This window comes from Mustelus asterias, chromosome 4 (assembly GCF_964213995.1).
Source record: "Mustelus asterias chromosome 4, sMusAst1.hap1.1, whole genome shotgun sequence".
Taxonomy (NCBI): domain Eukaryota; kingdom Metazoa; phylum Chordata; class Chondrichthyes; order Carcharhiniformes; family Triakidae; genus Mustelus; species Mustelus asterias.
In genome coordinates, this window is record NC_135804.1 from 127,156,453 (window position 1) to 127,169,194 (window position 12,742).

Genomic DNA, 12,742 nt, shown 5'->3' on the forward strand with positions numbered 1-12,742 from the left:
TCTCATCATCCTGACAATCCCAATCCAAATTCTTGTTCTTGCATGCTGAGTTAATTAGAGATGCTGCAAGTTTACACCACGCACAAATTCCTCCTTCCTTACTAACTCATGTCCACCACAGGTACAACTTCTATAAATGACTGCGAATTTCTGTTCTCCCATTGAGAGCCAGCATTAGTCCTGATTTGATTTGTCACATATATTAGCATACAGTGAAAAGTATTGCTTCTTGCCCACTATACAGACAAAGCATAACGTTCATAGAGAAGGATTGTATTGCAAGCTGGTCAGTCCCTTCAGCCAGTGAAGTCTGGTGTACTAGAACCACTCAGGAGTTATTGGAGCATTTGCAGCACAGGTTTCGTGTCGGTGTTTCAGTGCTAAGCTTGCGTCACGTCAGTCGGACATTAAGACTTGAATTGAGTAAGAAGCAGAGGGAGAATCTCTCCTCCTGAGTCACATCCACCCTCTTCTCCAGTGTCAAGACAGGCTGTAATCCTGGACTCAGGCTAAAAGTTTACTTCTTAGTCACAAGGCTCACATTAACACTGCAATGAAGTCACTGTGAAATTCCCCTAGTCACCACATTCCGGTGCCTTTTCGGGTCAATGCCACCTAACCAGCACATCCTTCAGAGTGTGGGAGGAAACCGGAGCACCCAGAGGAAACCCATGCAGACACGGGGAGGACGTGCAAACTCCACACATACAGTGACCCAAGCCAGGAATCGAACCCGGGTCCCTGGAGCTGTGGGGCAGCAGTGCTAACCACCGTGCCACTGTGAGAGTTGATGTAAAACAACAGCTTTGCACTGAGGGTACACTTGCAATACAGCGAGGTTGTAGAGAACTGATATTGGAATACAAATTTAATGAGGGACACTGTCAAAGTAGCAGGAAGATCGATTGTTTTGATGGAGTGAAGAAAACTCTAATCAGGATCTGATCTGTGCTATAAATGCCCGAGGCTGACACTCAGTTATCTGGATTTTGGGAAGATTCTGCGGATCATAGGGAGAGGGTGACATAGTGGGAATGCCATTGGACTAGTGATCCTGGGGCCCAAGCTGATGCTCGGGAAACACGGTTCAAATCCCACCGCAGCAGCTGATGGTATTAGAAACAAGTCTCAGTGATGGACCATGGATGCCTCATTGATTGTTGAAAAACTCATCTAGTTCACTAATGCTTTTCAGTGAAGGAAATCTGCCATCCTTACCTGATCTGGTCTCCGTGTGACTCCAAACCCTGGGGAGATGATGGCCTTGTGGTATTATCACTAGACTATAAATCCAGGACCACAGTTAATGTTCTGGGGACCTGGGTTCAAATCCTGCCACGGCAAACGGTGGAATTGAATTCAATAAATAAATCTGGAATTAAGAACCTACTGATGACCATGAAACCATTGTCGATTGTGAGAAAAACCCATCTGGTTCACCAATGTCTTTTAGGGAAGGAAATCTGCCGTCCTTACCTGGTCTGGCCTACAGAGCCTTACCTGGTCTGTAACTCCAGAGCCACAGCAAACTGCCCTCCAAGAGCAACTAGCGATGGGCAATAAATGTGGGCCCAGCCAGTGACACCCATGGCCCACAAATGAATTTTTTTTTAAATTTAGAAAGTGGTTCAATTTCTCATCATTTAGAAGACAGAGGTTTACAACAGCTACATTCAAATGAGAGCACAGCCTGCAGACATATTGCAAAATGCCAAAACCACACAGCTTACATTCTCTACTGGGTGCGTGCTCATTTGCTCTGAACTACACTCAATAAAACAACTGAATTTCAATTACATGATTCTGTTTTTAGCTGCTTGATATGGATTACATACATGCACTTTAACACAATGAAAAAAATGGAAGGAGATTATAACCAAACCACAGCAGCTAAACATTTAAAAAAAGTCCAGTCAGGAAGTGCTGCTGCCCAGACACCAGAGAACTGCAGCAACTACAACACCTGACTTCAAAAGCATTTCTCTTCCGTGTACAAAGTGGATGGCCTGTTCGCTCCAGTATAGGAACTCCCCCAGTGAGTTCCTATTTTGCTTCAGACAATCATTTGACAATAGCCACCTTCAATAAACAGGTCTTTTTTAAAATTATTTTTCCAAGGGGTGTAGGCATCGCTTAAAGCTTTTCCTGCCCAAATCTAACTGGCCTTGAACTGAATGGCTTGCTCAGCCATTTCAGAGGTTGTGGGTTTGGAGTCACACGGAGACCAGATCAGGTAAGAATGGCAGATTTCCTTCACTGAAAAGCATTAGTGAACCAGATGAGTTTTTCCAACAATCAATGAGGCATCCAGGGTCCATCAGTGAGACTCGCTTCTAATACCATCAGCTGCTGTGGTGGGATTTGAACCTGTGTTCCCGGAGCATCAGCCTGGGTCTCAGGATCACTAGTCCAGTGGCATTCCCACTACACCACCCTCTCCCGTTAATCCACAGAATCTTCCAATAGAATAGGGCTATTCGGCCCATCATGCCTGTGCTGGCTCTTTCAATGCACTACCTAATCCCATTCCATTTGAAGCATTTTTTCCAATTCCCCTTTAAAGTTACTGGTGAATTTGCTTCAACCACATTCAGGCAAAGCATTCCAGATTCTGTAATTGTAACTTGTATTAAAACATTCTCATTTCTCTCTTTACTTCTTTTGGCATTGGAAACAGTTTCTCCTTATTTACTCTATCCAAACCCTTCAGAACTTTGAACATCTCGATTAAATCTAATCGTCTCCAATGAGAATAATCAAAGCTTCTCCAGCCTGAAGTTCCCCATCACTAGTATCATTCTGGTAAATCTCCTCTCCAAAGGCTTAACATCCTCCCTAAAACGTGGTGGGCAGAATTAAACAGAATACTCTGGCTGAGGCCTAACCAGTGATTTATGCAGGTTGAGCACCATTTCCTTGTCTTTGTTAATGAAACCAAGGATCCTGTTGTGCTTCCCAATTTGTCCAGCCATCTTTAAGGTTTATTGTGAATAGTACGGAGTATGGTGTGGGAGCAGAAAAGCCCGGGGCATCAACAGTAATGTGAGGACACTTTCCAACACAGATCAGAAAAGTAACAAGGATACTAACAAAAAATGAAGATCTCAAAAAGAAATAGCACGTGCACAATATTAAAATAAGTCGAGTAGGGGCTGGCATTTCCTGCGTCTGACCGGATGGATAACTTTGGACAGGGGTCATTTGGATCATCTCGCTCAACGCATCAAGGATTGGGTTACTTGGTTACCTATCACGGAGCCTCAATCCAAAATCCAGTTCCAATCATTTTCATAGATCTCAGGACATGGATAGCAATGACAATGGTTTGAGATTCATCCACTAGGGCAGTGATAATTTCAGGAAATTGTGCATTGGGAGTTTTGGAAAGAGCAAAGTTTAAACTGGAAAATATAGCAAGCAATGAAAGCACAAAGAGTACTGAATGGATCAAATTGCCTGGTCTAAAGAGCCTTCCATTTATTCAGTCCCTTCCATGTCCTCAGGGCACTGCAAGATGCATCTTGGTCACTGGTTTAATTTGAGTGTCGCCACTATTCAGTAAGCAATAGTGACAGTCAAAAGAAGTCCCACAGGCATCAAGTGAATGAAATTCCCGGTTATTCTGTTTTTTATGGCATTGCTTTGAGTGAGAAATTGTCACTGTGACTCCAGGAAAAACACGAGCTCTCCTTTGAATAATGCCACAAAAAACTTTTATTTCCACCTGAATATGCAGAAAGGGCCTCAATTTAAACATCTCACAGCACCTCCAAAAGTGCAGAGCGTTCTTAGTAATGTGCTGAAGGCTAAGAACACGCTAGGCCACACAGTTCATCAAACCTACTCCGCCATCCAATACGATTACGGCTGATCTTCAGTCTCAATTCCATTTTCCCATCTAATCTGATATCCCTTCATTTTCTTTCGGAACAGTACTCCGAAAGCTCATGCTACCAAATAAAGGAGGACTTTTAACCTGGTGTTGTGAGACTTCTTACTGTGCCTTCATTTCCTGAAACTAATAATCTGTTAATCCCATGAAGGAACAACCCTTTGGGGTCAGGAATTCCAAAGATTCACAACTCCGAGTGAAGAAATTTCTCCTCATCTCAGTCCTAAATGATCGGCCTCTTTTCCTGAGACTGTGTCCCCGTGTTGTCGATTCACCGACCAACAGAAACAATCTCAGTGTCAAACCATTTCAGAATCTTATTTACTTCAATAAGCTCTACACCCTAGCTATAACTGTGAAACGATATTCTGCACCCTCTCCTTTCTTCCCCTATGCTTTGTCGGTATAGCGTGCAAGAAACAATACGTTTCACTGTATACTAAAACATGCGACAATAATAAATCGAACCAATTAAATCAAAACTCTCATTCTTCTAAATTCCAGAAAAGATAGGTCTAATTTACTTAGCCGAGCGAAGGGTCAGTTAGCTCAGCTGGCTGCAGGGTGGTGAGATGGATGCCAAGGGCTCAGGTTCAACCTTTGACAAGCTGCGGTAGCTGATTGGGGGGGGGGGCTGTCTGCTCGCCGGGCCCTATTTTTGATATGAAGTAGCTCCCTTTCTTTGTCAATCATAGAACAATTCTCTCATCCCAAGAACCAATTTAGCGAAAGCAAAATAGTGCGGATGCTGGAAACCTGAATAAAAATGGAAAATGCTGCAAAAGCTCAGCACACCTCTTCTTCAGAATGATATTGGACTTGAAACATTAACTCTGTTTCTGTCCACAGATGCTGCCCCAGACTTGCTTAGTTTTTGCAGCATTTTGTTTTTGTTACCAATACAGTAACCCTTGGCTGTACCTCCTCCAATGCAAATATGTACTTCCTTAGACATGGAGACAAAATGATGTAAAGTATTCCAGGTGTAGTCTCAACAAGGCCCTGTACAATCGCAGCAAGATTTCTGTGATCGTATATGCCATATCCTTTACAATAAAGCCTAACACGCCATCTGCCTTTCTAACTGGTTGCTCCATTTTTTTTAATTCATTCGTGGGACATGGGCGGTGCTGGCCAGCATTTATTGTCCATCCCTAGTTGCCCATGGAGGGCAGTTGAGAGTAAATAGTGGTCATCAGTAGATTCTTAATTCTAGATACTTCTTATTGAATTCAAATTCCACCATCTACTATAGTGGGATTCAAACCTGGGTCCCCAGAACATTATGTGGAGATGCCAGCGTTGGACTGGGGTAAACACAGTAAGAGTTTTAACAACACCAGGTTAAAGTCCAATAGGTTTATTTGGTAGCAAATGCCATTAGCTTTCGGAGCGCTGCTCCTTCATCAGATGGAGTGGATATCTGCTCTCAAACAGGGCACCGAGACACAAAATCAAGTTACAGAATACTGATTAGAATGCGAATCTCTACAGCCAACCAGGTCTTAAAGATACAGACAATGCGAGTGGAGGGAGCATTAAGCACGGGTTACAGAGATGTGTATTGTCTCCAGACAGGACAGCCAGTGAGATTCTACAAGTCCAGGAGGCAAGCTGCGGGGGTTACTGATAGTGTGACATAAACCCAACATCCCGGTTTAGGCCGTCCTCATGTGTGCGGAACGTGGCTATCGGTTTCTGCTCAGCGACTCTGCGCTGTCGTGTGTCGTGAAGGCCGCCTTGGAGAACGCTTACCCGAAGATCAAAGGCTGAATGCCCGTGACCGCTGAAGTGCTCCCCCACAGGAAGCGAACAGTCTTGCCTGGTGATTGGTATCTGGATTAATAGTCTAGTCATAATACCACCAGCCATCGCCTCCCCCTATTCTCCATGCTAACTTCCTGTGTTCCTTGAATGAGTAATTACAGATCTCTCAAATCAACATTTAAAAGTTTCTCACCTTTTAAAAATATTCCGCTTATTTATTCTTCCTAAAGGGAATCATCTCACACTTCTCCATATTATACTCCATCTGTCATATTGCTGCTCCCTCACTTAATCTATCTGTATCTCTTTGCAGCCAGCCTCCTCCTCACAGTTTGCATTCTCACCTAGCTTCGTATCAGCAAATTTAGCAGTTTCAGAAGTTCAACATGTGCTCTGTCAATGTGATGTGGTACCAAGCGCAGCCAACATTCATAGGTAAGCAGGCCCACAGTGCTCACACTGACAAATACTGCTCAAAGGCCAATATTTATTCCCTGTACTTCTCTATAAAGATATAGTTATTTACTAGATAAGATTATAGTCAGTTGTCGCAAGCCAAAAACACAATGAGATGATAAGATCAAATGATTGAACAATTCATCATCCTTAATGATGGGTTGCGCAACAGATTTGGGCTGACAGGTGAATAGTATTTGTGCCACGCAGGTGCTAGGTAATGGCCAATCACCTCCCAGAACATTGTCATCACTGGTTGAAAGCTTCAAGTTTCTTGGTTTCCAGATCACCAACAACCTGTCCTGGTCCCTCCACGCTGACACTAAAGTTAAGAAAGCCCACCAATGCCTCCACTTTCTCAGGAGGCGGAGGAAATTCGGCATGTCGGCTATCAGAAGTTTGAATGGACCTACCTTATATTAAGCTGATCTCTCTCTACCCCGTAGCTACGACTGTAACACTACATTCTGCACTCTCTCCTTTCCTTCTCCCATGTATTCTATGAATGATATGCTTTGCCTGTATAGCACACAAGAGACAATACCTTTCACTGTATCCCAATACACGTGACAATAATAAATCAAATCAATCAAGTGGGCTGCTTTGTCCTGGATGTTGTCGAGCTTCTGGAGTGTTGTTGGAACTGCCCTCATCCAAGCAAGTGGAGAGTATTCGAACACACTCTGGACTCTCACTTTGTAGATGATGGACAGGTTTTGTGGAATCAGGAGGTGAGCTACTCGCCACAGGATTACTAGCCTCTGATCTGCTCTGGTAGCCACAGTATTTATATGGCTGGATTCAGTTTAGTTTCTGGTCAACTGTAATCCCCAGGATGCTCATAGTGGAGGATTCAGTGATGGCAATGCCATTGAATGTCATGGGGCGATGGTTAGATTCTCTCTTGTTGGAGATAGTCATTGCCAGGCATTTGTGTGGCGCGAATGTTACTTGCCACTTGTCAATGCAAACCTGAATATTGTCCAGGTCTTGCTGCATTTGGACATGGACTGCTTTAGTGTCTGAGGAGTTGTGAATGGTGCTGAACATTGTGCAATCATCAGTGAACATCTCCACTTCTGACCTTCTGATGGCGGGAAGCTCATTGATGAAGCAGCTGAAGACGGTTGGGCCTAGGACACTACCCTGAGGAACTCCTGCAGTGATATCCTGGAGCTCAGATGATTGACCTCCAATCACAACAACCATTTTCCTTTGTGCCAAGTATGACTCCAACCAGCGGAGAATTTTCCTCCTGATTCCCATTGACTTCAGTTTTGCTAGGCCTCCTTGATGGCACACTTGGCCAAATGCTGCCTTGATGTCAAGGGCTGTCACTCTCACCTCTGGAGTTCAGCTCTTTTGTCCATGTTTGAACCAAGGCTGTAATGAGGTCAGGAGCGGAGTGGCCCCAGCAAAACCGATGCTGAGCATCCATGAGCAGGTTATTGCCGAACAGGTGCCGCTTGATAGCACTGTTGATAGCGCCTTCCATAACTTTACTGATGATTGAGAGTAGGCTGGTGGGGCAGTAATTGGCTGGGTTGGATTTGCCCTATTTTGTGTGTGGAGGACATCCTAGGCAATTTTCCACATTGCGGGGTGGATGCCAGTTTTGTAACTGTACTGGAACAACTGGCTAAGGGCACAGAAAGATCTGGAGTACAGATCTTCATTACTATTGCTGGACAGACGCAGCGTGGGGTGGCACAATAGCACAGTGGTTAGCACTGCTGCTTCACAGCGCTAGGAACCTGGGTTCAACTCGGGCCTCAAGTCACTGTCGGTGTGAAGTTTGCACATTCTGCCCATGTCTGCATGGGTTTCCTCCCACAGTCCAAAAATGTGCAGGTTAGGTTGATTGGCCATACTAAGTTGACCCTAGTGTCAGGAGGATTGGCAGGATGAATAAGTAGGGTTATGGGAAGAGAGCCTGAGTGGGATTGTGATCGGTGCAAACTTGATGGGACGAATGGCCTCCTTCTGCACTGTAGGGATTCTATGATTCTAAATTTTAACAGGAACTACATACCTCATTCTTTTTAGGCACTTTCACAATTTTAAATGTTATGATTTATTCTGACAGGGAATTGGACACCAAGAATCCTCCAATATCATTGCAAGTTAATACCAATCATTTGTTTAGATACCGCAATCAGCTCCTGAGGAAAGGCAACTTTTCAGTCAGGATATTGCTGTGCCTGGCTTCTCAATGATATACCATCACTGTCGGTTGTATCTGATACCTCACGGCACAACCACTGCTGCAGAAAAGGACCCAATTGTGTGAAAGGCTTGGAACTCCTGCCCACTGCAAGCCGTTCACTTCCAAAGCAAAGCAGAGAATTAGTGACCTGGGGCTAGGGTGGGAGACTGGAATCCAGGTAGAAGATCTGTCATGATCTTATTGAATGGTGAGGCAGGCACGAGGGGCTGAATGGCCTACTCATTTATTTTCATTTCGGGAGAGAGCTGCAGCAAGAACTAGCTGTGTATGTGTGGGGAAAGGAAGCTCCTCTGTACTGGGGGATGGGGAGCTTTGTAAATTGTGGGTTAAAGGGAGAAATATTTGAGGCAAAAACTTGGGAAGCAATTCTGAAACAGGAGGAGCCGCTTTAAGAATTGGGCAGTGTGGCCTGTGAACTGGGAGTGGGCTCCACAGGGGTAAGGGACAAAGGAAAAGGTTAAATGAGGCTTGGTTATTCTGGGACTATGGTGTTACTCAATGACTTATTTTTCCTTTCATGAGATTAATATTTTTGAAGTTCTTTTTTAAAAAAATGAATCAAAGCAGCAATGCAAGAACAACTTCATGGAGCTTTGCTAATACAGTATTCTGACAAATGGAATAAATATAGAGATGGGAAAAGACAGAATTTAGAGGGATACAATTCTAAATCAGTTGCTAAAACTGTAACAGAGTATCAGAGTTTCATTGAATGATGGAGTGATAAATATGTCTTTCAACAAACTTGAGAAAACTATACAAAACTTGCATTTATGTAGCACCTTTAATGTAGTTTTAAAAAGTCCCAATGTCACAGGAGTTATCAGACAAAAATTTCCACTGAGCCAATATTAGGTCAGATGACCAAAAGTTGGTCAAAGAGGTGGTTTTGAAGAATGCTTTAAAAGGAGGAAAGCAAGGGAGAGGGTCAGAGAGACTTTGGGAAATAATTCCAAAATTGAGGGCCTGGGCAGCTGACAACTTTTTAGGGACTAGAATTAGAGGAGTACAGATTTGTCAGTGTTGTGGAGATGAAGGAGATTACAGAGATAGGGAGAGGAATGATGACGGAACAATTTGAAAGTAAGGATGGGAATATTAAAAATCAAGATGTTACTAAAGCAGGAGCCAATGTGAGTACAGTGGCAACGGGCAAACAGGGTCTTGATGCAAGTTAGGATACCGATGGCAGAGATTTGGATGGGTTTAAGATTTTGGAGGATAGAAGATGGAAGGTAGGTCCACAAATAATCACGCCCGGAGATATCCCAAAACAAAATACAGCCAAATTATTGCTGTCACATATGCAGACATCATTGCTAAAATAAATTAGACAGCTTTCTAGGTGGAATTGAAGGAATACTTTCACGTCAGCAATGGGCTTAAAGCAATGGCTAAGTATTTTCAATTGTTGAATTCTGGATCTTTCTTGTATTAATCTGTCAGGTATCAGTCAATACAGGCACCCATCTGTGCTGCACTTCAGTCCAATTTCATTCTTTCCTCAACAGGAAACACGCAAGACCCAAGTCCCTAGCCAAACACAATGCTGATTTATACACAGCTGTTTCTCACATCTTAGACTCAAGATTACTTAATGGAGTCAGGAAAGCATACTGCGGGACACGACAATTATAAAACAAGATGTGATACAGAACGGCACAGTCAGATCATTTGCCCACAGCAATTGCACCAGAATCAATGTGCTGAAATCTGTAAAAGCTTTCTATGATATCAAACGGTGATGCAAACACACACCATCCATTAAACCTCCAAGGAAAAACCTTTAGGTGCAAGGCCTGTTGGATATTTTAGGCAACACTTCACTCTCAGTGGTGTCAGAGGCAATTTTCCAAAAGATAAAATCTTAAAGGAAATATCAAACGTGCAAAAACTAGTAGACACCAAGTCAATTAAAGGAGGAAAATCCCAAACACTGCACTTTGAAAATGTTCATGCAACATTTCTGAATAAAATGTTTGTGCGCCTGGCAATTTCAGGTACACCTCTGAAGGAGTGACTGAAATCATTTTATTCCCATAAGAATAAGCACAAACTCTAGCACCTGCACCCCCAACAAACCACAAATTCCCTCTCTCCACGTAGTGGTTTAGTTTCAGAGTTAGGTTTGCTCTAATTTCTTTTCAAAATGAAACTTAATTTACTGTTAATTCAAGAATAATTCTGACAAATCTTAGTCATTCTTATAATCTCAAAGCAAAATACAGCAGACGCTGGAATCTTAAAGAAAAACAAGGTCATCCTGCCTCGAAACGTGGGCTCTATTCCCTCTCCACAGATGCTGTCAGACCTGTTGAGATTTGCTGTTTTTGTTCCTGATCATTCATAGTCACCTACAAAGTATAACTTGGAACAATGCAATATAGGTGATCATTTCACCCAACATACCTGTGCTAGCGCTTTGAATGATTGATCCAATTAATCCCACTCCTCACTGCTCTTTCCCCATACCCTTGTAAATTCAAATATTTATCCAATTCCCTTTGGAAAGTCACTATTGAATCTGTTTCCAACACCCTTTCAGACAGTGCATTCTGGAGTGTAAAGTTGCATTGAAATATATTAGTTCTGTGGTTCTTTGCCGCTTTTCCAGTATCTGTGTGCCTCTGGTTACTGACCCTCCTGCCACTGGGAACAGATTCTCCTTATTCCCTCTCTCCAGCCCCGCTCTGATTTATATTCAATCTCCCTCAAGCTCTCCACATTAACTGGAGGCTTTGTCCATGGACACAGTGAGCGGTCAGTCCCAGGACAGTGGTCACTGCACCCAGGACACTGACCATCCCAGGCCCATCCAGGGAGTCAGACCCTGCACCCCCCCAGGCCGGCCATTCACCCCCCCCCACCGGGGCCCGGGGTCAGGCCCAGCCTGGGGTCACTAACCCCCGCCCCGGGAGCGGGCTGCTGTCTCCCTCCTCGGGCCGGGGGCGAGATTACTCCGGCACCGGGATGATCCGGATGACCGGCTCCCAGGTTCCCGCCCCGCTGCCGCTTACCGAGCTGCGCCCGGAGCCCCTTCAGCGACATCCCGCCATCCGCCATCTTCCCAGAAGCAGCGAGCATGCGCACTGACAGCGACGGAGACAGGGAGAACCGCGCATGCGCAAAGTGTGAGGGAGAGAAAGTTTTCAAGTTTATTAGTTTAACAAGTAGGCTTACATTAACACTGCAATGAAGTTACTGTGAAAATCCCCTAGTCGCCACACTCTGGCGCCTGTTCGGGTACACTGAGAGAGAATTTAGCATGGCCAATGCACCTAACCAGCACAACTTTAGTTGGCTTATTTGGTAGCGTTGGACATGTCTGTGTCGATATGCGCGATCTTCTTGGAGATCCTCTCCACTTGAACCGGCAGTTTGCGGTGTCGATGGTAGTCATGATGTGGAGATGCCGGCGTTGGACTTATTTGGTAGCACCAGCTTTCAGAGCGCTGCCCCTTCATCAGGTGAGCTGTGAAAGCTCGTGCCACCAAATAAACCTGTTGGCCTTTAACCTGGTGTTGTGAGACTTCTTACTATGCCCACCCCAGTCCAATGCCGGCAACTCCACATCAGGGCACAACCTTGGACAGTGGGAGGAAACCGGAGCACCCGAAGGAAACCCATGCAGACACGGGGAGAACGTGCAAACTCCGCACAGACAGTGACCCAAGCCGGGAATCGAACCCAAGTCCCTGGAGCTGTGAGGCAGCAGTGCTAACCACTGTGCGACCGTGCCACCCATAGAAATCGAGAGAGAAAAAAATGGAGAGAGACAGAAATAGAGGGACAGAGCTAAATAGAGAGGAAGAGAAATAGAGAGAGAGAAACAGAGCAAGAAATAGAAAGAGAGAGAGAGAGAAATGGAGGGAGAGAAATAGAGAGAGATCGAGAGAAAAAATCGAGAGAAATAGAGAGAGAAAGAAATAGAGAGAGAAATAAAGAGAGAAATTGAGAGTGAAATAGAGAGAGAGGTAGAGAGAGAGAAATTGAGAGAGAGAGAAAAATAGAGAGTGAAATAGGGAGAGAGAAATATATATATAGAGAGCGAAATAGTGAGAGAGAAATAGAGAGTGAGAGAGAGAAATAGAGAGAGAAAGAGAGAGAGAGAAATTGAGAGAGAGAGAAATAGAGAGAGAGAAATAGAGAGAGAAAAATTGAGAGATAGAGAGAGAAATAGAGAGAGAGAGAAGTAGAGAGAGAAATAGAGAAAAAGAGAGAGAATTGGAGAGAGAGAGAAATAGAGAGAGAGAAATACAGAAAAAGGGGGAGAAATATATCGAGATAAGGAAATAGAGAGATGGAGGGAGAGAAATAGAGGGGGAAATGGAGAGAGAGAGAGTGAGAGAGAGAAATAAAGAGAGGGATAGAAATAGAGAGAGAGAGAGAAAAATACAGAA

General features: G+C 44.2%; 1 protein-coding gene across 1 annotated transcript in view; it reads right to left on the reverse strand.

Annotated features, from left to right (window-relative positions):
* Nucleotides 1-11,427, reverse strand: part of map7d3 (MAP7 domain containing 3) — a 100,100-nt gene extending 88,673 nt beyond the window's left edge. Inside the window, exon 1 of the mRNA XM_078212061.1 lies at nt 11,360-11,427. Within this exon, the coding sequence (XP_078068187.1) occupies nt 11,360-11,426 (67 nt within the window). The 5' untranslated portion in view covers nt 11,427. The remainder of the gene's footprint in view (nt 1-11,359) is intronic.
* Nucleotides 11,428-12,742: the final 1,315 nt, after the last annotated feature.